The sequence below is a fragment of the Trachypithecus francoisi genome, unplaced genomic scaffold (genome assembly GCF_009764315.1).
Source record: "Trachypithecus francoisi isolate TF-2019V2 unplaced genomic scaffold, Tfra_2.0 Lachesis_group7, whole genome shotgun sequence".
Taxonomy (NCBI): Eukaryota; Metazoa; Chordata; class Mammalia; order Primates; family Cercopithecidae; genus Trachypithecus; species Trachypithecus francoisi.
The window spans coordinates 49,528,636-49,551,835 of record NW_022681472.1 but is presented as its reverse complement, the minus strand read 5'-3'; the positions used below and the strand labels follow the sequence as shown (position 1 = coordinate 49,551,835).

Here is a 23,200-nt window from a genome sequence, read left to right as displayed (position 1 = left end):
CTGTCTCTACTACAAATAGAAAAATTAGCCCAGTATGGTGGTGGCATGCACCTGTAGTCCCAGCTGCCCGGAAGCTAAGGCAGGAGGATCTCTTGAGCTCAGGAGACAGAGGTTGGAGTGAGTCAAGATTGTGCACTCCAGTCTGGGCAACAGGGTGAGACTCTGTCTCAACAAAAAAAAAAATTTTTTTTTTTTTTTTTACCTATTTTAATGATAATTTATTTTTGTTTGTATTCTTTTGCTTGTTAAAATCTTTCCTCTAGCTTAAGTAGAAAATAAACTTTCCACTTGGGAAGAGAAATAACACAAACATTTTCATTGTAAATTTTAGGCTAAAATATAAAGACAAGAAACTGAAAGAAGAACTAAGGAAAAACTCATAGCATGGCATTAAAACAAACTCAGACTATATTTGAAAGAATAATAATTTATATATTAGATCTTACACATAAAATCTAATCCATTTTGTTTAAGTAATCTGCTTTATAAACAACAAAATGAGATCATTTGTTGAGTTTGCCTCAACCTTCTTTCTCAGTTTTCCCTATCAGGAAAAGGCAATTCCATTTTTACAGTTATTCATGTGAAAAACTTGGAACTTTTTTTCTCTCTTGCCCCTTATCCAGCTCATGAGTAAATTCCACCAGCTAAATCTTCAAAGCAAAGCTGAAGGTAAACGCTTCTCTCATTTCTATAATACCACCCTTGTGCAATGGTCCACTGCCTCTCACTCAGATTACTCTAATACTCTCCTAAATGGTCCCTTACCCCAAAAATTCTATTCTCCATGCTACAATGATCCTTTCAAGAACTGAAGTTCTATCATGTCGTCCTTTGCATGAACTCCTTGTATTTCCCTTAAAATAAGCTCCAGGGCTTTGCTGTAGCCACTCCCTACATCCTTGACCTCATTTCCACTCGTTTCCCTGCTCACTCTGCTCCACCCACTCCAGCCTCCTCCTCCTCTCTTAGGCATGAATAAGCCAGTAAACTCTGCTTTGAGGTCTTTGCTCCTGCTATGGTTTCTGCTTAGAACATTCTTCTCCTTGATGTTTATATGGCTCACTCTCACTTTTTTCAGTTCTTTGCTCAACTATAACCTTGTCAGAGATGTCTGTCCTGATCACTATATAAAATATCATCCCCCACCCCCTCTATGTACTTTACTCTTAACTATTTGCCTTCATAGCACTTAGCACAACCTGACATTTACTTAGGCTGTGACTCCATGAAGGCTTGTTTTTTTCTTTTTCTGAAATATCTAACCTGATTTAAGAATTGGGCCTGGCACACAGTAGGTCATCAATAAACATTTACTAAATGACAGTCCGTTTCCCCTAACACTCCATTTCAGCTAAAAAAGCTTGGAGACGGCCAAGCGCAGTGGCTCAAGCCTGTAATCCCAGCATTTTGGGAGGCCGAGACAGGTGGATCACGAGGTCAGGAAATCGAGACCATCCTGGCTAACACGGTGAAACCCCGTCTCTACTAAAAAATACAAAAAAAACTAGCCGGGCGAGGTGGCGGGCGCCTGTAGTCCCAGCTACTCGGGAGGCTGAGGCAGGAGAATGGCGTAAACCTGGGAGGCGGAGTTTGCAGTGAGCTGAGATCCGGCCACTGCACTCCAGCCTGGGCGACAGAGCGAGACTCCGTCTCAAAAAAAAAAAAAAAGCTTGGAGACATCCAATATGTGTACACTAAATAACATCTTCTTTATGTATTCCCTTTCAGCCCACAAGAAAGGGTTTATTCTTCTTATAAGATTATGACCAAGAAGCTATAGCTACTTAGAAATAAAACTTTTATTATCTGGGTAAATACATGGTATAATTCTTCAAAATAAAATGAAATTTATTTTTAAAAATTCAAACTTACCAAACATGCAGCTGCTGATGATTGCAAATACTTTGCAAACCATTCTGAAGTTAAAGACACGCCCTGTATACCAAAAGATAAATTTTAAGTTCAAATGACCTCAATATGCATATTGTTGAATAGGAAATGTCTCACATTACTTTCACAATGTTAGTAGAAAAAAGATACCAATAGGAATACAAGAATTGATTTTAACCAATGTCAATTATTATAAATAAGACCGCATTACAAAATAATCACACTTAGGCAAAAGATATAACGAGACAAAATGTGTCTATAATCCAAAAATACTATATGCCTATTTCACTAACATAAAAAATAAAATGGCAAAAGAAAAAATAACAGATCCTGACTTAGTATTGAGTGGTTAACATTTACTGGTTTAGAATTTTTGTAAATACTGTACCGAACTGGCAAGCTATAAAACAAAATGGGGGGAAATAATTTCACATCTCCAAAGTGGTGGTTCTCAAACAATGGTGGGCATCACAATCACCTGCAGAACTTTCTAAAAACAAAACATGCCTGGCTTCATCCCAAAAAGGAATCAGTATCTCCAGATGAGACCAAGGCAATTACATGGGTTTTGAAGGCTACAGATAAAAACCTCTAGTTAAAAAACATTGCTTTAAAGCTTATCTGCACATCTTGCTAAAATATGAGAAATTAAGAAGCACCATTCAGAGAAAATTGTCTGGGCACACACATAAGTGATACAACTAAATTATATGAATATGGCACCACAGTGATCAGAGAAATCTATAATAAAATTATGAGGTACTATTTTTGTATATTTAATAAGCAAAAGTTATTTTGTAAGAAAAAATATGCATAGAAGGCTAAAGAACACATGCACACAAACTGGTAAAAAATGAAATGCAACAAAACAGTACTAACAAATGCATGTAAAATGGAGCCACATACAATGCCACTGATAGTGTTAAAGTTGCGTGATACTTTTATAAAGCAATATCCACATACTCTAACCCAGAAATTTAGGAACACTTAGGAAATTTATCTTAAAGCAATAATCCCTCTAAATGGGAAAACATATTTATGTGCATAAAATGGCTGATGGCAATATAGTTAATAACTGAAAACCTAAATATCCTCTGGAGATACCATTATACAAATTTTAATGCATAAACCAGAATATTGTGGAACTATTAAAAAATATAATTATACAAGGTGAGTCTGGAACATGGTATAGAGAAACCAAGGAAATCCCTAAAGTCTAAAGTTACGTCAAAACAACACAGGAGCTATGCTGAAAGAAAGTTCAAATTTGGTACAACTTGAACTTCGAAAAGAAGAATAACAGTAACAGATTATAACACAATGAGTAAACATTCTATGAGTTCATAATAAAGCTTTTTTTTAAAAAAAAAAAGCACAGAGAAAAAGTAAAGTGCTTCTACAGACAATTGCTAGCTAATAAATGTAGAGGGAATAATAGGATTGTTATTAGAAATGACCAGTTTGATAACTGATACAGGCAAGATTCATTAATGAATACTAAAATGGATATGGATATTTACATTGTCTCAGACTAACGTATTAATCACAATACCTTTACAATGGAGAGAAGTGACAGACACAACTATGACCAAGAAATCAATTTTTTTTTTTTGAGACGGAGTTTCGCTATTGTTGCCTTGGCTGGAGTGCAATGGCGCAATCTTGGCTCACTGCAACCTCTGCCTCCTCTGTTCAAGCAATTCTCCTGCCTCAGCCTCCCGAGTAGCTGGGGTTACAGGAGCCTGCTGCTATGCCCAGCTAATCTTTGTATTTTCAGTAGAGTTGGGGGTTCACCATGTTGGCCAGGCTGGTCTCGAACTCCTGACCTCAGGTGAGCTACCTGCCTCGGCCTCCCAAAGTGCTGGGATTACAGGAGTAAGCCACCACACCCAGCCTAGCAATCAAATTTAGTATCACCAATAACTGGACAACCTGACAGACATTACCACATACCCCCTGTTGTGATGCAATGGGAGGTATACAACATCTATATAATATCTTGCAAAAATATGTTTCACTGAGTCTAATCACGAGAAAACAATCAGAAAAACACAGAGGAGAAAACCACAAAAGCAAAGTGAAGCAGGGATATGTTCTAAATTAAAGGACACTAGAAAGACTAACTGCAGTTAGTCCTTGATTGGATCCTAGGTATCCCTTCCCCGAAAAAAGGCAGGGAGAATAAAGAACACTTTTGAACAACTGGGAAAATTTGGGTATGAATGGGTATCAGTTAATAATATGTTAATTTTAAATTCCTTGGGTGTGATTCTAGGAAAATGCCTTATTCTTTGGAGATTCCCACTAAAGTATTTGGAGTGCAGTGTCATTATGTCTACAACTTATTTTCAAATGGCTCAGGGGAAAAAAACATAGTGTGTGTATATATATTTATATATATAGAGAGAGAAAGCAAATGTGGCAAAACATTAATAATTTGTTAACCTAGGTGAAAGACATATGCATAGTCATTGTTTAATTCTTTCAGTTTTTCTGCAATTTTGAAATTTTTCAAAATAAAAGTTGGGAAAACCAAAAACCACAAAGATAGTTCACTATTAATGTCTTTGAGGGAAAGGGAATGGGGGGAAGACACTAACTCATGTATGTGAAAATTTTTTCTGATTAGCAAGTATATTCCAAGAGTGGGATGAGTAGGATTGGATGCCTTGTTATAAAATCATACAAACAGAATTATGTTCCAATTTTGTTCTCTAAGAAAACTTCCGACCTTAATGTTCAAAGTAGACTTTTCCAATTAGGAAGAATGTATGTTATGGAGTCAATACAAATGTTTCAGTCTAACTGGCAATTACAGTCTCAACATAAAACTAATAAACATGTATTCTGGTTTATCAATTAATCTAATCTTGTCTGAGTTTAATTACTTTAAACAAGCCCTTAGAATCTGACTGACTTACAAGTACATGGATAAAATTGAGTTCTTATTCTTGCAAACTGAGACTAGGCTAGGGTAGTCAAAACAACTTAACTAGATTTTGCTTACACGTTTTATAATCTGGCTTCACGGCACCAGTCTGAAAAGCAGTTGCAACATGACTTAAAATCAGGAATCTCAAATCCATCCTTAGGAAAGAATCAGTGTTCAGAACTGGTATGTTTAGTGCACAATTGCTGTGGTGATGTCATGCTCTCCCTGGCCAGGTCTGAGCCTCGACAGATGAGAGAAAGACATTCATGGCAAATGGAACCACTCTTCTCATTCCTCCTATGGGCCCCTCGCCTCTCCTCCCTGCCCTTGGGCAGTATGTGGGATGCAGCGATGTGGAATCCGGTTGACCTCGTTTCCTCCACCCTCTGCCTCATGGCATCCTGGCAGGACTGCGGGGTCCTCTGAGACAGCAGGCACCCCTTGCTGGCCTCTTACGGCCATTGCCTTGCAGGCAGCCTTTCTTCATGGTGGCGGGAGCTGCCCCACAAGCCCGTCAGGCTGCTCTTCCCTGCTCGCACCAGTGTTGGCTCTGCTAGACCTTTGCTGTGCTCCTGGAGTGCTCCAGGTTGTCCTTCAGGTGCCCCAGGCCGAGCAGAGGTGTCCTTCCTGTTCCCAGTGCCCAATCCTCCACTCACCACTGCAGTGTCTGCTTGTGGGACCTGGAAAGTTTTGGGGAGGGTCGAGGTGGTTTTGTTTTTTTTTAAATGTAGTTTTAAATTATTTTTAACTTTAAAAAAATCTGGTATGTTTAAATGAAATACATTAACTGAATCAGAACAACATTAAGGATGGAACAGTTCCTCCCTACCCACCTATCAAAGAAGTCTATAATGGGTCAACTGCACGGTGCTAGCAGAGGAGGGAGAATGTGGGGGTGGAACAGAAAGTGAGGGGGTTGGACGATTGGTCACATTGATCATATAAATAAATTGAGGATAATGAATCCCAGATTTCTCACTCCTGGAGAAGATAGTTCAAACCTATCAAAGGGAAAGGTTAGAAAGAACCCTGAAGTATTGCTTCAGAATTAAAGGGATCAGTATGAGCTATTTTATTTATTTTATTTTAAGACAGAGTCTTGCTCTGTCACCCAGGCTGGAAGGCAGTAGCCCGATCTTGGCTTACTGCAATCTTCACTTCCCAGGTTCAAGTGATTCTCCCGTCTCAGCCTCTCGAGTAGCTGGGATTACAGGAGCGCACCACCACATCCAGCCAATTTTTGTATTTTTAGCAGAGACAAGGTTTTACCATCTTGGCCAGACTGGTCTCAAACTCCTGACCTCAAGTGATCCACCTGCCTCAGCCTCCCAAAGTGCTAGGATTACAGGCCACCACGCCCAGCCCTTTTAGTATATATACACAGACACAGAAATAGTCATAGATATGTGTATGTATATATGTGTATATTTCCTAGCTATGTTTGCTGAGAGGACATACTAAGTGTGTTAATCTAGGTTTCTAAATATTTATCCTACAAAACTGATTAAGGAAATGGCTGATTCCGGCCAGGTGCAGTGGCTCATGCCTGTAATCCCAGCACTTTGGGAGGCCGAGGTGGGCATCACCTGAGGTCAGGAGTTCGAGACCAGCCTGACCAACATGGAGAAACTCTGTCTCTAGTAAAAACACAAAAATTTAGCTGGGTGTGGTGACGCATGCCTATAATCCCAGCTACTCAGGAGGCGGAGGCAGGAGAACCACTTGAACCCGGGAGGTGGAGGTTGCGGTGAGCTGATTGTGCCATTACACTCCAGCCTAGACAACAAGAGTGAAACTCTGTCTCAAAAAAAAAAAAAAAAAAAAAGAAAGAAGTAAAGAAATGGCTGATTCCAGGTCTGAGGCAGGAAAAGTACAAGATTAGCCTAGAAATCTTGTACCATAAAGTAAGTAAACGTTCAAAGAATGATAGGAACATGTCAAAAAAAAAAAAAACAAAAAACAAAAAACAAAAAAAAACACGCAGGAGCCAACTTGAAGGGACTTTTATTCCAGATGTAGGACAATTTGAGCACCTAAACAAATAATGAGTATGCTGGATTATAACTGAATAAATTAGGAACCCACACATCCACGTGGACATGAATTTTAAAAAATAAGTGTATAAATTGGGAAGAAGAGATAGTTCTTCCTTATAATAGAATGCCAATTAATAAATGTGGAAGTAATCAAATGTGGATGGAAATCAAAAATTAATCTTTGGCAATCATCACAGTAGTGGTCAACAATGGAGACTAATGCTAGTGAGTTAAAGGTTAGTGAGGAAGTGTAATCTCAGAAACACTCCTCACAAAATACTAATCAATTACAAATGGTAAATGGTAACTTTATGGTAGTCATGGTGACTTTAGGGCAGGTGATCAAGGTTAACAGCATCAGTGGTGGCACAGGTAGACACTGTGCGCCCCTGGATGTGATGCAGTCCACTGAGAAGAACATGACATCTTTGTTGTGGCTTTCATCTAAGCAGTTACTCAGTATGAGGAAAGTATCTGTAGGATGGTAAGGCCTGTAATCTTCAAAACTGTTACATCCATGAAAGATAGGCAAACACTGAGGACCTAGTTTCAGATTGGAGGAAGCTAAAGGGACATGACCACTAAATGACTGGGGATCTCAGACCGGAAAGAACAAAGAGTCATTGTTGGGACTTCCAGCAAAATTATTTCAACTTAAATTTTTTGAAAAAGGAAAATTAAAGGCCTGCAAATTTAATAATCATATACAGATATGCACTCCAATCTGGAGAAGAATGCCCCGGAAGACACATATCTTGTTACAGGTCAGCCAATTTTTGGATAATCTCAGAGCTCCCTATGTATTTTAGCTTTTATTTTGCTGTCTTGTAACTACTTGGTACTTGCCTGTCTTCCTCACAAAACTATACTGGAGGAGAGGAATTTTTGCCTAATTCATCAAGATCCTAGATCCCACCCTCATTATTGCTATCCTCACAGTCTTTTTAATCACTCCTATATTCAATAATAATATTAACAATAATGATATTAACAACCAGATCACACCGTGTCCACCCTTAACTCTGGCGTACTAAGCATCTTCAATGTTCATTCATTAATTCCTATTCTAACTCCCAGTCATCTAACTCCTGTGCTCTTGGATTTGCAACTTCTGTAGTTTCAATTCCTCTACTTACTTTCCATTTTATACCCTAGAAGTGGTTATCACCAGCACCTGCTGCCAAAGCTCTAACTCTAGGCCTCAATGCTCTCCTCCATAAAATAAGAAACAATTGGCTGGGTGTGGTGGCTCATGCATGTAATCCCAGTACTTTGTGAGGCCGAAGTGGGTGGATCACGAGGTCAGGAGTTCGAGACCAGCCTGGCCAACATGGTGAAATCCTGTCTCTACTGAAAATACAAAAAATTAGCCAGGCATGGTGGCAGGTGCCTATAATCCCAGCTACCTGGGAGGCTGAGGCAGGAGAATTGCTTGAACCCGGGAGGTGGAGGTTGCAGTGAGCCGAGACTGAGCCACAGCACTCCAGCCTGGGCAACAGAGCAAGACTCCATCTCAAACAAAAATAAAATAGAATAATAAGGAACAATCTGACCAAATTAAGAATAATCCTGATTTCTCTAATGATTACTATGTACAGACACTGTGATAAAGGTATTTTTATTATGTCCAATTTACAGACAATCAACTGAAGCTTTGAAATCTTCTCAAGGTCCAAGGATACAAAACTAATGACTTACAAATCCAGGGTTCAAATCTAGAGTTTCTGGTGCCCGTAAATGCATTATACTGTATCCTACACAGAACATATACCAGATATTTCTGGTGTAAACATTCTGTAGCACACTGAAAAACAAACAGGCTATGGTACAGACTCAGTACTGTACTTAGAAATCATAATGCTGAATTATTAGACTAATGTTTCTTAGATTGATTTTTTTCTGTTTTAAAATGATTTATACAAAAGTGTTTCTCATTCTAGCCTGAAATTAATTACTAATGGATGAAATATAGAAAATTTCTTAACAACAGACCAAAAAAATTGAAGCATACTCACATCTTCTCCATAACGTGCAGTTGAAATTCTACGTAGAGGAAAATTCCCTGTGTTGCTGAAACATAATCCCCCTGTCTTCATAAATAAATGAGGGAAAAAATAGAAGCTTATGAAAAGGCATAAGCGATTGAATTAAAAATATATGCAGTTTATCAATTTGGTTAGCCTTACGAAAATGTTAGGTTCTGAACATGCACAGGACCTGCTGGTATTAACAAATGTTGGCTCACATCTGATGCACCTGTTCAATATAACAAAAATAATTTTTAAAATGTTAATAAATTATACCAAACCTAATAGAAAAGCTGTCTTTCTAAACAATGGATTAGAGTAGATTCATTCTTGTAAGCAATTATGTAAATATGTTAAACAAATTTAGAATAACACCGATTTGAATAGTTTTAGGCCATTCTGTGTTACAAAGTATAAAGTATGTAAAACTAGTCAATAATAGAAGAGTATTTTTTAACTACATGGAATGTACAGAATGAATAATTCTGAATATCAAAGATAATTAAGTCATTCAACTAACAAAAGAGACCAACAAACTCATATAAATGAAACCCAATCAATTTTTACAATTAGTTATATCAAATATACTTTCCTTATTTTATGTGCCACAAAGTAAAAAGGTAGCATAAGCTGAAGAGAAATGCATCTCTAGCTCCTATTAAAACTATAGCCAACACTTTTAAATAAATTCTATTTATCATCTTTGTTTATTTTAGAAAAATACTTCATATTTTTCATTAATGAATGAGATAGATGGGGGAGGGTACTGGACCAGTGATGAGTGAATATATAGGTATTCTTCACTTGCAAAATAGAGCAGGTAGGAGTGGGGCTGGGGCATGACGTAAAACAGACGAGGCTTGGGGAAAGATTAGAGGGGCAAAAAAAATTGGTATTTGGATGCCGTAACTCAGGTCAGCCTTAGAGAAAAGATGATCCAACACTAAGTAGCCCTCAGAAAAGCTGCTCAACTATATTCTATATTAAACTTGGAAACTAAAGAAAAAACTGTGCCTGGAGGGAAGTCATGATGTAGAAATTTAAAAAAATTAAAGAAGCTGAAATTGGTATATATGCTTAAATGAGAGGGAAGTACATAGGCAGGCAGGGGTGTGTGCATGTGTGTGTGTGTGTTTCACAAACACATGCACAAAGGGGGAACAGGAAGCAACAGAAAATGGGACTATAAGTCAGGGTACCTGGGCTATTATTAGTATACATTAATGTTTTATGTATTATAGTGCTTTAGTACAGCACTTAGCACAAAATTATATTACAGATTATATACCAATTACATAACAACAAACAAAAATAGCTACCCTTTACAGAGTGGTTACTATGTAGCACTATACTAAGAACTGTACTTACTTATTTCTGAGCCATTACAGCCTATGAAGTGGGTGGCAATAGTACCATTCCAAAGACAAGGGATTGTAAAGTAGTGAGCTATCTAAGGTCAGACAACTAATAGACTGGACCAAAATTTGAACCCTAGTGTGTCTCATGCTCTAGGCCTCAGCTTCTGTATCTGTTAATGTCTACTTCTATCCTTGTGAAAACTAAGTGAACTAAGTGATATGATAGGAAAACACTCTTAAAAGTACAAATTATACATTAGTATAAGATGATATTAATGAAGTCAGCCCCACCACACTGCTTACCTGTCTCCTAAAGCATTTGCTACTGTAAAAGAGTTTTCATTTCCATCACAGAGCTCACAAGTTGCTTGAGACAGCAATGTTCCATTAATATCTCTTTCCACTAAACAGTTTAGAAACAAAAAAAAAGATGTAACTCATAGTAAACATATAAGCTTCTACATATTCAGAAAATATTTAACAAAACCCAATTGTAACTATTATTCTATTAATTTTCAAAACACTTTATTTGCATTAAAGGCATAACAAGTATCTCCATAATAAAGTATAGAGAGGTGATCCCTTCATACCCATCCATGCCTCCAAAAAAAAAGAAAGAAGTGATGCCTTCCCTATTTTCACATAGTAAAATACAGAAAGTCATTTTCCACATCATCATAACAATTAAGTCAGTATTTTTTTCCTCAGAATTGTCTTACCTCTTATCTATACATTTCTGTCACACTGGGATAGTGAAGCAAGTATTTTCATAGATTACTGATAAGTTTCTGCAACTTAGAAGGCTTTTAGTAGTATCTATTAAAGTTTCAAATTCACATCCTTACAACACTACAATTTTGTTTTTAGATACCTAACCTACAGAAACACTTGAACATGTACATAAGTATATTCATTGAAGCATTATTTGTTAGAAACAACATGAATATTTAAAATAGCAGAATGGTGGTATATCCATGCTACAAAATACTATGGAACAGATGAAAAAGAATCAGGTAAGGCCAGGTGAGGAGGATCATGCCTGCAATCCCAGCCCTTTGGGAGGCTAAGGTGGGTGGATCACATGAGGCCAGGAGTTCAAGACCAGCCTGGCCAATATGGCAAAACCTTGTCTCTACTAAAAAAATACAAAAATTAGCTGGGTGTGGTGGCATGTGCCTGTAATCCCAGCTACTCAGGTGGCTGAGGCATGAGAATTGCTTGAACCTGGTAGGTGGAGGTTAAAGTGAGCTGAGATCACACCACTACACTCCATCCTGGGCAAGAGTGAGACCCTGTTTCAAAAAAAAAAAAAAGAATCAGGTAAATCTAACAGAGTATCAGAGTATACCATTAACTGAAAAAAGTATGCTAGAACAATATTTGTGTATGAAACATTTATGCAAACATACCACTTATGTTTCTTGAGGCTATATAATGTAGATCCTTATAACAGGAAACAAATTCTGAATGTGCACACACACACGTGCACACACACACGTACACACACACACACAAATAACCAGTTACTTCGGGGTTGAAGGAGCAACAGAAAAACAGTATTGGGGAAAATGGTCAAAAAGGACTTTAGTCTTATCCTAATGTTCTAAGTTTTTGCATGGTAGTAAAAAGTAATTTTAACAAAAGTAAAGATGAGCAACTTGTTCCTCTTACAGTCATCCCTGTCTCAATAAATGACAGCTCCATTTGACCATTTACTGTGGTCCCAGTCCTTAAGAGTCCCCTCATGTTCCATATTAAAAAAATAAAAATAAAAAAATTAATGTGCAAATTCTGTCAGCTCTCTCTTCAAAATATATTCAGAAACAAAATTATTTTCTCTACCTCTACAACTAATATCGTGGCCTGCTGGGTACAGTGGCTCATCCTGTAATCCCAGTATTTTAGGAAGCCAATACAGGATGATTGCTTGAGGCCAGGCATTCAAGACCAGCCCAGACAACATAGCAAAACTTCATCTCTATACACACACACACACAAATAACCAGTTACTTCGGGGTTGAAGGAGCAACAGAAAAACAGTATTGGGGAAAATGGTCAAAAAGGACTTTAGTCTTATCCTAATGTTCTAAGTTTTTGCATGGTAGTAAAAAGTAATTTTAACAAAAGTAAAGATGAGCAACTTGTTCCTCTTACAGTCATCCCTGTCTCAATAAATGACAGCTCCATTTGACCATTTACTGTGGTCCCAGTCCTTAAGAGTCCCCTCATGTTCCATATTAAAAAAATAAAAATAAAAAAATTAATGTGCAAATTCTGTCAGCTCTCTCTTCAAAATATATTCAGAAACAAAATTATTTTCTCTACCTCTACAACTAATATCGTGGCCTGCTGGGTACAGTGGCTCATCCTGTAATCCCAGTATTTTAGGAAGCCAATACAGGATGATTGCTTGAGGCCAGGCATTCAAGACCAGCCCAGACAACATAGCAAAACTTCATCTCTATACACACACACACACACCACACACACACACACACACAGCCAGGTGTGGTGGCACGTGCCTGTAGTCCCAGCTACTCAGGAGGCTGGGGCAGGAGGATCACTTGACCCCAGGAGGTCGAGGCTGCAGTGAGCTGTGATCATGCCACGGCCCTCCAGCTTGGGTGACAGAGCAAGAGTCTGTCCAAAAATAAAATATAAAAAGAAAAAAGAAAAAAGAAAAAACTCTGGCCCAAGCACCATCATCTATCACCTGGGTTTTCGTAACAGCATCTTAACTGGAGTGCTGGTTTTGTGCTCCATGCAGAAGCTAAAGTGAAGCTTTTAAAACTTCAGTGTGATCATGTCATTCTTTTGCTTAAAACCTTCCAAATGGCCTCCCATCTCACATAGGACAATTTCAAAGGTCACTAACACAGCATAAAGGTCTTACATGATCTGCACACTATGACCCCAAATTTTCAGACCCAGATGCTTCCACTTTACTTTACTTCTTTGCTTTAGCCACATTAATATACTTTCTGTTCTCTGAAAAATGCCAAATATACTCCCATCTTAGAACCTTAGTACTTGCTATTCCCTCTGCTTAGAATGATGTTCCCCAGTCATCCTCATGGCTCTATCCCTCCCTTCCTTCAAGTCTTTCTTAGGTTTCACCTTTCCAGAGAGGACTTCCATGATAATGTATGCAAAATAATACCCTATTCTCTCTCCCTTCTCTTGCACCATAGAGAATTTTAATCACGTAATAGTACCCTCTAAAATAGCAAAATACTGTTTCCACAGCTGTAACCTAACCCGAAGGGGCCAGAAGATGTCAGAGCCACTGTTTAGAGAAAGCAGCAAACAACGTTCCTTTCCCCTACTTCTCATCCACAGATATCTCAAGAGCATCTAATTTAGGGAATGAAGAATTATAAGAATTACAGTAACATAGCTACAGTAATAGAAACATAACTTGAGTGGTTAACTATATAAGATTTCAAACTAGTTTTTATTCTTCCAGTAATTAACTGGCTTACGCACATGGCTGATAGCAAGTGTACTAGTATGTATTTTCTCTTGATATTAACTTGTGCTGTCCAATACAGTTACTGTTGACTGTGGTTACTAGCCACTTGTGATTACTGACCACTTGAAATGTGCCTAGCCAGAACTGAAATCTCAAAAATTTTAAGAACAAAAGAACGGGCTGAGCATGGTGGCTCATGCCTGTAATTCCAGCAATTTGGGAGGCCAAGGCGGGCGGATCACCTGAGGTCAGAAGTTTGAGACCAGCCTGGTCAACATGGTAAAACCCCATCTCTACTAAAAAACACAAAAATTAGCTGGGCGCAGTGGCAGGTGCCTGTAGTCACAGCTACTCAGGAGGCTGAGGCAGGAGAATCACTTGAACCTGGGAGGCAGAGGTTGCAGTGAACCGAGATTGTGCCACTGCACTCCAGCCTGAGCGACAAGAGTGAAACTCTGTCTCAAAAAAAAAAAAAAAAGAACAAAAGAATGAAGATATCTCAAAAATTGTTCGCCTTGATTACCTGTTCAAAGGATAATATTTTAAATAATATTAGGCTAAATAAAGTATATTATTAAAATTCATTTCATGTTTCTTTTTGCTTTTTTTAATGTGTAGACAAGAAAATTAAAAATTACGTATTTGGTTTGCATTGTATTTCTACTGAACTGCACTACTTTAAATAAACGCCAGCATATTTGGCCTTAACAGTTTTTATTCCAAATTTATAATTAAATCTGACTTACCTTCATCTTCCCATAATCCTAAAATTTACAGTAGAAATAGTACATCATGAAGTGTAATAAATTTCATATTGCCATCCAACTCATAAAACTTTCATTAGCCCCATCCCTAAGAATACACCCCCCAAATACCATGAGAATCAAGTTAATATTTTCAATGGAGGCAACAGTGCCAACGAAACTACTAAGAAGCCGGGTGCGGTAGATTGCTTAAGCCCAGGAGTTTGAATCTAGCCTGGGTAACATAAGAAGACCTCATCTCTAAAAAAAATAAGACCAGGCAACTGTAATCCCACATATGGGGAGGTCAAGGCAGGAGGACTGCTTGAGGTCAGGAGTTCGAGACCAGCCTGAGATATATAGTAAGACCCCCATCACTACAAAAAACATTTGTTGAAACGAAAAAAAAAAAAAAAAATTGAGATAATTTAAAAATTAATCTTTGAATGAGTAATATATAAAATATAAAAATAAAAGGCACAAAAGGATTTATTTTATTTTATTTTTTGAAACAGTTTTGCTCTTGTCACCCAGGCTGGAGCGCAGTGGCATGATCTCACTCACTGTAACCTCCGCCTCCCAGATTCAAGTGATTCTCCTGCCTCAGCCTCCCAAGTAGCTGGGACTACAGGCACCTGCCACCATGCTCAGCTAATTTTTGTATTTTTAGTAGACATGGGGTTTCACCATGTTGGCCAGGATGGTCTCGAACTTCTAACCTCAGGCGATCCACCTGCCTTGGCCTCCCAAAGTGCTGCAATTATAGGCGTGAGCCACCGCACCAAGCACAAAAGGATTTAAAATGAAAATTAAGTCTCTTTCCTGCCATTCCCAGGCACTCAGTTCTTCACTCAGGAGGCAGCATTGTTACCAGTTTCTTATGAATCCTTTCAGAAATAGCCTGTGCATATTCAAGCACATATGCATATATAATAGTCTTTAAAAAGCTAAATAGTGGAATACCAAATACATAAAACAGTGCTGATAAATAACAAGTACTCAATAAATACTTGTAGATGAATGAATAAATTATTCTATATCTTGCTTTTTTACTCAATATATCTTAGATTTCTTTCCATAGTAATATGTGTAGAACTGCCTCTTTATTTTTCCACAATTGCATTCTATACCATTGTATGACTATATCATAATTTATTTGGCTGATCTCATCTTGATAGACTCTTATATTGTTTACAATCTTTTGTCTTAGGAATATGCAAGAAAAAAACATTCAACACTTCTTCAGGCATATAGTTAAGTGTATCCAAATGAGAAATTTCTAGACGAGAGCTTTCTAGGCAAAGATAATCTGTATATTTAATTTTGATAAACACTGTAAATTTTCTCTCCACAGAGGCTGCACCAACTTATAATTTTCCCTATTAATACATGAATAACTATTTCCCTGTATCCTTATAAATACATTGTCAAAGTTGAAAAAGTTTCTTTTTGTTGTTTTCAGATAGAGTTTCCCTCTTGTTGCCCAGGCTGGAGTGCAATGGCATGATCTTGGCTCACTGCAACCTCCACCTCCCGGGTTCAAGCAATTATCCTGCCTCAGCCTCCAAAAAACTGGGATTACAGGCATGTGCCACCATGCCTGGCTAATTCTGAATTTTTAGTAGTGACTACGTTCATCAGGCTGGTCTTGAACTCGTGAACTCAGGTGATCTGCCCACCTCGGCCTCCCAAAGTGCTTGATTACAGGTGTGAGCCACTGTGCCTGGTCGAAAAAGTTTTATAATAAAATCTGGTAGGTTAAAAGTAAAATCTCATTTTAGCTTTAATGTACATTTTCTTTTTTTTTTTTTTTTTTTTTTTTTTTTTTGAGGCGGAGTCTCGCTCTGTCGCCCGGACTGGAGTGCAGTGGCCGGATCTCAGCTCACTGCAAGCTCTGCCTCCCGGGTTTGCGCCATTCTCCCGCCTCAGCCTCCCGAGTAGCTGGGACTACAGACGCCCGCCACCTCGCCCGGCTAGTTTTTGTATTTTTTTTTAGTAGAGACGGGGTTTCACTGTGTTAGCCAGGATGGTAATGTACATTTTCTTACTCTGAGTAAGGTTGAATATTTTTTCTCATGTTAAAATATTTTTTTCTATGTGAACTTTATTTATGATTTTTGGCTATTTTAAAAATTGGGCTATTCATCTTACTTTTATTTATCTGTAGGACCTTTACATTTATTGAAGAACTTTGACCTCTGTCTATTGTATGCATTAATATTTTTCTTTAGTTTGTAGTTTGGTTTTTGGTATTATAATTTTTATGGCATTTTATAAATTTACCAATTTTTCCTTCTGTGGTTTTTCTCTTTTCTTTTTGTCTTTTTTTTTTTTTTTTTGGAGAGACAGAGTCTCCCTACATTGCCCAGGCTGGTCAGGAACTCCTTGGCTCAAGTAATCCTCCCACCTAGGCCTCCAAAGTGATTGAGTATTTTTGGTCATACTTAGGCCTATTACAACAAAACTATACAAGTTTTTCCTACATTTTCTTTAAGAACTTTCATATATTCATTTTAGTATTTGACTCATTTGGAGTTTAATCTTCTCAGAAATAAGGTAGAAACCCAACTTGGTGTTTTCTCAGTTTTCCCAGCACCATTTATCAGTTTTATCCCCACTTGGATGAAATGCCACTTTTTGCACATACCAAATTCCCATATGAATTGAATCTATTCTGATTGTCTAAGTTCCATCAATCAGTCTGTGTACCCATAAGCCTGTCATACATGTGATTATAGTAGCTATATAACATGCATATTATCTGATGGGGTAGTTCCTTCTTTCCCTTTCCAGAATTTTCTTAGATCTCATATATCTTTCCTGATAAACTTCAGAATCTATTTGTATATTACCCCGAAACAAACAAATAATATCCTGATAGAATTTCCAAGGGTCCTTTAAAATATACAGTCTGGTAGGAGAGTTGGCATCTTTCTAATATTTAATCTTCCTATGCAAAAACAGAGAATGCATTTTCACTTATAAAAGCCTGCCTTCATATCCCTCAGCAATACTCACAAATTTCTTCAATTAATTATGTTGTACATTCCTTCTAAAGTATATGCCAAGGTCGGGCGCAGTGGCTCAAGCCTGTAATCCCAGCACTTTGGGAGGCTGAGGCGGGCGGACCACCTGAGGTCAGGAGTTCAAAACCAGCGACCAACATGGAGAAACCCTGTTATCTACTAAAAATACAGAATTAGCCAAGCGTGGTGGCACATGCCTGTAATCCCAGCTACTCGGGAGGCTGAGGCAGGAGAATCGCTTGAACCCGGAGGGAGGCTGCAGTGAGCTGAGGTCGCACCATTGCACTCTAGCTTGGGCAACAACAGTGAAAACTCTTGTCTCAAAAAAAATCCAAAAATTAAAATAAAAAAAAAAAAGATATACCTACTTATTTTTTCTTTTTTGTTGCTATTGTATATGAGATATTTTCTTTCATCACTGTTTATAGTAATTTTTAGTCATTCTCTTGGGTGTTTTAAACATACAATCAAATCATCTGTAAACAATGGTATTTTACTTTTTTTGCTTGTTTGTTTGAGACAGGGTCTTACCCTGTCGCTCAGGCTGGAGTGCAGTGGCGCCATCTCAGCTCACTGCTGTCTTAACCTTCCAGGCTCAAGCGATCTTCCCACCTTTGCCTCTCGAGTAGCTGGGACTACAGGTGCATGCCACCATACCTGAATAATTTCTTTGTTATTTGTAGAGATGGGGTTTCACTGTGTTGCCCAGACTGGTCTCGAACTCTTAAGCTCAAACAATACACCTGCCTTGGCCTTCCAAAATGTTGGGATTAACGGCCTATCTTTTCTTTTCCAGTGATAAATATTTTTTTTCTCTTACTTAAGTGCATAGTTTGCATCCTTTTCCAGGTCCTGACATTAATAGGAACGCTTACACTTTTTCCCTATTAGGCATCAACTTGGTTTTTGAGTTGAGGCATACATATTTTATCATGTTAGGTTAAAGAAGTAACCATCTAATCTTACACAATTAAGAGTTTCAGAAAACCAGACAAAACTCTGTATTTTCTTCTCAATGCCTGCTGATGTCTTAAGTATCACTAAATTTGTACAAAAATAATTTTTATAAACACTATTAAGGGCTGGACACAGTGACTGATGCCTATAATTCCAGCACTTTAGGAGGCTGAGGCATGAAGATCTCTCGAGGCCAGGAGTTCAAGACCAGGCTGGGCAACATAACAAGACCCAGTTTCCACAAAAAATTTAAAAATCAGCCAGCTGCAGTGGTGTATGTGTGCAGTCCTAGCTACTCAGGAAGCTGAGGCAGGAGGATTGCTTGAACCATTACAAAAATTGTAAGTAATCGTTTAACTATTTAAATTAATGCCCTTTTCAAAAACAAAAACAAAAACACAAATGAAGATTTATCACTACTTCTTTGTAAGGAATCTAATTCTTACCTAAAATATGGCCAGTGGGACAGTGACATTTTCCTTCGGCAGTTAAGCCACTAGGGCAAGAAATGCAGTTCCAGCCATCTTCTGTAACACCTTTCTAAATTAAAAGAAAAAAAAAAGCCTTTCTCTTTTTTAATTAACTTTCTTCTTCATAATCGTGTAAGTTCAAAATGCCATAACAGTATGTAACTGCAGTGAACATTCAAATAAATCATACATATATGAGCCACATAAAAATTCCCTGGAGAGATAATTCATGCTTATATTCCAAAATTAAGCTCTATATTATTACTATGTCCTGACAACTATTAAAGGATTAACTCTAGATAACAGTTCTCTCTTCTTCAGGATCTTTAATTCAAATGGATGCCTACTTTCATAATTATTTGTCATTTCATTTTTCTGTTTACAAATATAAAACACAACACAACACAAAAAGATTGAATCAATAGTCAGTTAATAGGTTAATCTCACCTGTTCTAAAACATTATTCTAATTTTTAAAAATTCAAATACATAAAAAATTTAGTCCAGGCATGGTGGCTCACATCTGTAATTTCAGCACTTTGGGAGGTCAAGGTGGGTGGATTACTTGAGGCCAAAAGTTTGAGGCTAGCCTGGCCAATGTGGTGAAACCTCGTCTCTACTAAAAATACAAAAATTAGCTGGGTGTGGTGGTGTACGCCTATAATCCTACTTGGGAGGCTGAGGCACCAGAATGGCTTGAACCAGAAAGGTGGAGGTTGCAGTGAGCTGAGATCATGCCACTGAGCTCCAGCCTGGGCAACAGTAATACTCTGTCTCAAAAAAAAAAAAAATTCATTTATGATTCAAAATGGGTAAATTTTATGAAATATAAATTATACACAGTTGTTGAAATTGATTCATGAGAATATTTTCTTCTATCCATTTATGGCTTGTACTAGTACACTTTTTTTTTTCTTTTGAGACAGTCTTCGCTCTGTCACCAGGTTGGAGTGCAGTGGCACAATCTTGGCTCACTGCAAGCTCCGCCTCCCGGGTTCAAGCGATTCTCCTGCCTCAGTCTCCCAAGTAGCTGGGACTACAGGCACACGCCACCATGTCCAGCTAATTTTTGTATTTTTAGTAGAGATGGGGTTTCACCATGTTTGCCAGGATGGTCTTGATCTCCTGACCTCGTGATCCGCCTGCCTCGGCCTCTCAAAGTGCTGGGATTACAGGCGTGAGCCACTGCGCCCAGCCTAGTAAAGGTTTTTGATAAAGTATGACAGCATTCAAAATTGGGCTTATTATAGTATATGGTTTACGAAAAGCCTGGGGCAGAAAACACAATAATTACAAACACCGTTGTACCCAAAGTTTATAAAGAACAAAAACAATGCCACAAATTATTTTAAATTTTAGTTGAAAAGACTGAATTTATCAAGAAATACTCCTATTTTGCAATACTTTTATATAGGACTATTTATTTATTTATTTATTTATTTTTTTGAGACAGAGTCTCACTTTGTCACTCAGGCTGGAGTGCAACGGTGCAATCTTGGCTCACTGTAACCTCCACCTCCTGGATTCAAGTGATTCTCCTGCCTCAGCCTCCCAAGCAGCGGGGACTACAGGCACACGCCACCATGCCCAGCTTATTTTTGTATTTTTAGTAGAGATAGGGTTTCACCATATTGGCCAGGCTGGTCTCCCAAGCTCATGATCCACCGGCCTCAGCCTCCCAAATTGCAGGGATTACAGGCGTGAGTCACTGTGCCCGGCCTATATAGGACAATTTAAAGATTACAGTAACTTAAACAATGTCACTGAAAAACAAATCTGCTGTGAGACCACTTTTTATTAGCAGCATTTTATCATGGGTAATTCAGGTAGGATCAACATTTGCAAAGATATAAAATAAGTGGTAATCTATTATAAAGATATAAAATAAATGGTAATATAAAAAATGGTAATCAGACCTACAAGTAATACAGATAGCTGTAAATTGGGACAATTGATAACTTCATATTAAATTCCCAGAATTAATATTTTTTATGACAATAAGAAGAAACATTACTGTAAATGTCAGAACTGTTACACAGACTTTTAATTATCCAACATGATTGAAAAATATATTTGTTAATTGAGAATTATCATATATAGTAACTATTTACTAATTTTTCAAAAATTACAATATAATGAAATTACTAACAAAACAGAAACAGACATTATTTAACCTACTTATTAGTGCAATTGGTATTTCATGAAATAATTACACCTCAGATATCATTATGAACATCAATAATCATATAAACTGTTGACATGGTAGGTCTAAGACAACTCCATTTGCATCAGTCAAAGAATATACACATCCCAAATTGCACACATCCCAAACTGCTCTATATATTCCTTATTCATTTAATTTTCTTCATAATCGAGTTATTCTATGAGTAAAAACAAAAACTTAAAATTTTTACAGCTTTGTGGTTTTTGGGATTTCAGATTTTAAAAGAAATACATTTCTGTTTTCTCCAAGTTTGCATAAAATTTCGCTGATTTCCCAAAACTTACTCTAGTAAAAATAAAGTTAGCATAGTAATTTTAAAGTTTGTGGGGAAACATTAAACATTAAATTATAGTTTGAAAAATAAAGATATTTAACTTATTACTTTTACAGTTAAGTTATTTTAAAATAAATTATGCATACCATGTTTTCTGGGCACTTTTTACAAATAACAGCAGGTCCTCCATTATTAGAGATCATCTGAAATCCTGGTAGACATACACACGAAGTTCCTAAAAAAAAAAAAAGCCAACTTTATCCTTGATAAATAAAAATAAAGTTCCAAGACAGTGAAACTTTTAATAAGTTTGAAGATCTTGAGAAGCAGTATAGTGATTAACAGCAGGATTCTGGAGCCAGTACTGCCTGGGTTCAAATCCAGAAACATACTTCTTGAGTTCCAAACTTAGTACTCCTACTCGGTTGCACGACCTTGAACAAGTTACTAAACTCTCTGCCTTGGCTTCCTCTACAATAAAAAGGAGAAAAAAAAATCGGTACCTACCTCATAGTATTAGTATGAGTATAAAATTAGTTATTATACGTAAAGGTCTTAGACTGTCACACAGCTGGTATTGTGTTGCTACCATTTTAAGTGCAAGTATAACTAAACTATTAAACTACTTAACTGCTGCTGGAAATTTTACATTTCTACGTCACTAAACAATATATATGTATTCGGGCCAGGCGCGGTGGCTCACGTCTGTAATCCCAGCACTTTAGGAGGCGGAGGCGGGTGGATCACCTGAGGTCAGAAGTTCGCGACTAGACTGATCAACACGATGAAACTCCATCTCCAGAGACTAGGGGTCGACCAAGGCGGGAGTGTTACTTTTGCCAGGGCCCACCTCAAACCGTCTTACCTCGGGCATCCTGCCTCTGGTTAGCTCCACACGGAATACAGGAGAGCGCGGAGATATCAAAATACTGGTTGTTGTCGCACTTCTCCGGCTGCTGGAAAGGGAAAGAGAAGGTCTGGGCCTGTAAGAAGCGAGGGAGGGACAACAGGAGGAACACGGTCACGGCCCGGGCGGATAAGAGGGACCAAGCCGCCATTGCCACCTCAGCCCCACCGCGCGTCGCCATGGTACCGACGCTGGAAGCCTCACAGGCGTCAGCCCCCCATCAGCCTCTGCGGCAGCTCCGCTGAGCTGATTGGACAACCCAAGTCTGGGTACCGGAAGTCACTGCTGGTGTTGCTTGGTTGCTAGGTTACCAACCCTGCGCGAAGTTGGCAGGTCCAGTAAAGAGTGGGTTAGAGGCCGGCTAACCCTGAAGTCCAGCGGTATTTTCTTTTCTTTTTTTTTTTTTTTTTGAGACGGAGTCTCGCGCTGTCGCCCAGGCTGGAGTGCAGTGGCCGGATCTCAGGTCACTGCAAGCTCCGCCTCCCGGGTTTACGCCATTCTCCTGCCTCAGCCTCCCGAGTAGCTGGGACTACAGGCGCCCGCCACCTCGCCCGGCTAGTTTTTTGTATTTTTTTTAGTAGAGACGGAGTTTCACCGTGTTAGCCAGGATGGTCTCGATCTCCTGACCTCGTGATCCGCCCGTCTCGGCCTCCCAAAGTGCTGGGATTACAGGCTTGAGCCACCGCGCCCGGCCCCCAGCGGTATTTTCAAAAGTGTATAGAGTTCCTCTACTTACGATAGGGCTGCCCCCTCCCCTCAATAAACCCATCGTAAATTGAAAATATCATAATTTGTCGAGTTATATTTACATCAGAATTTATTCAGACTAGGTAATTTTCACGTTAAAGGAAACATGACTTGTAGTTTAACAATTTGATGTCA

At 38.3% G+C, this 23,200-nt stretch overlaps 1 protein-coding gene across 5 annotated transcripts in view; it reads right to left on the bottom strand.

The window, feature by feature from the left end:
- Window positions 1-22,556, bottom strand: part of TMEM67 (transmembrane protein 67) — a 98,160-nt gene extending 75,604 nt beyond the window's left edge. For all 5 annotated transcript variants that reach the window (XR_004435239.1, XR_004435238.1, XM_033202598.1 and 2 more), the window contains exons 1-7: window positions 22,277-22,556; window positions 21,558-21,646; window positions 18,891-18,984; window positions 10,550-10,649; window positions 9,048-9,117; window positions 8,877-8,951; window positions 1,876-1,938 (exon numbers count right to left, since the gene is read on the bottom strand). Coding sequence is in view for 3 of the 5 variants with exons in the window: in XM_033202598.1 (XP_033058489.1) it covers window positions 1,876-1,938; window positions 8,877-8,951; window positions 9,048-9,117; window positions 10,550-10,649; window positions 18,891-18,984; window positions 21,558-21,646; window positions 22,277-22,499 (714 nt within the window). In the remaining 2 variants the exon portion in view is untranslated. The remainder of the gene's footprint in view (window positions 1-1,875; window positions 1,939-8,876; window positions 8,952-9,047; window positions 9,118-10,549; window positions 10,650-18,890; window positions 18,985-21,557; window positions 21,647-22,276) is intronic.
- Between the last annotated feature and the right edge of the window lie 644 nt (window positions 22,557-23,200).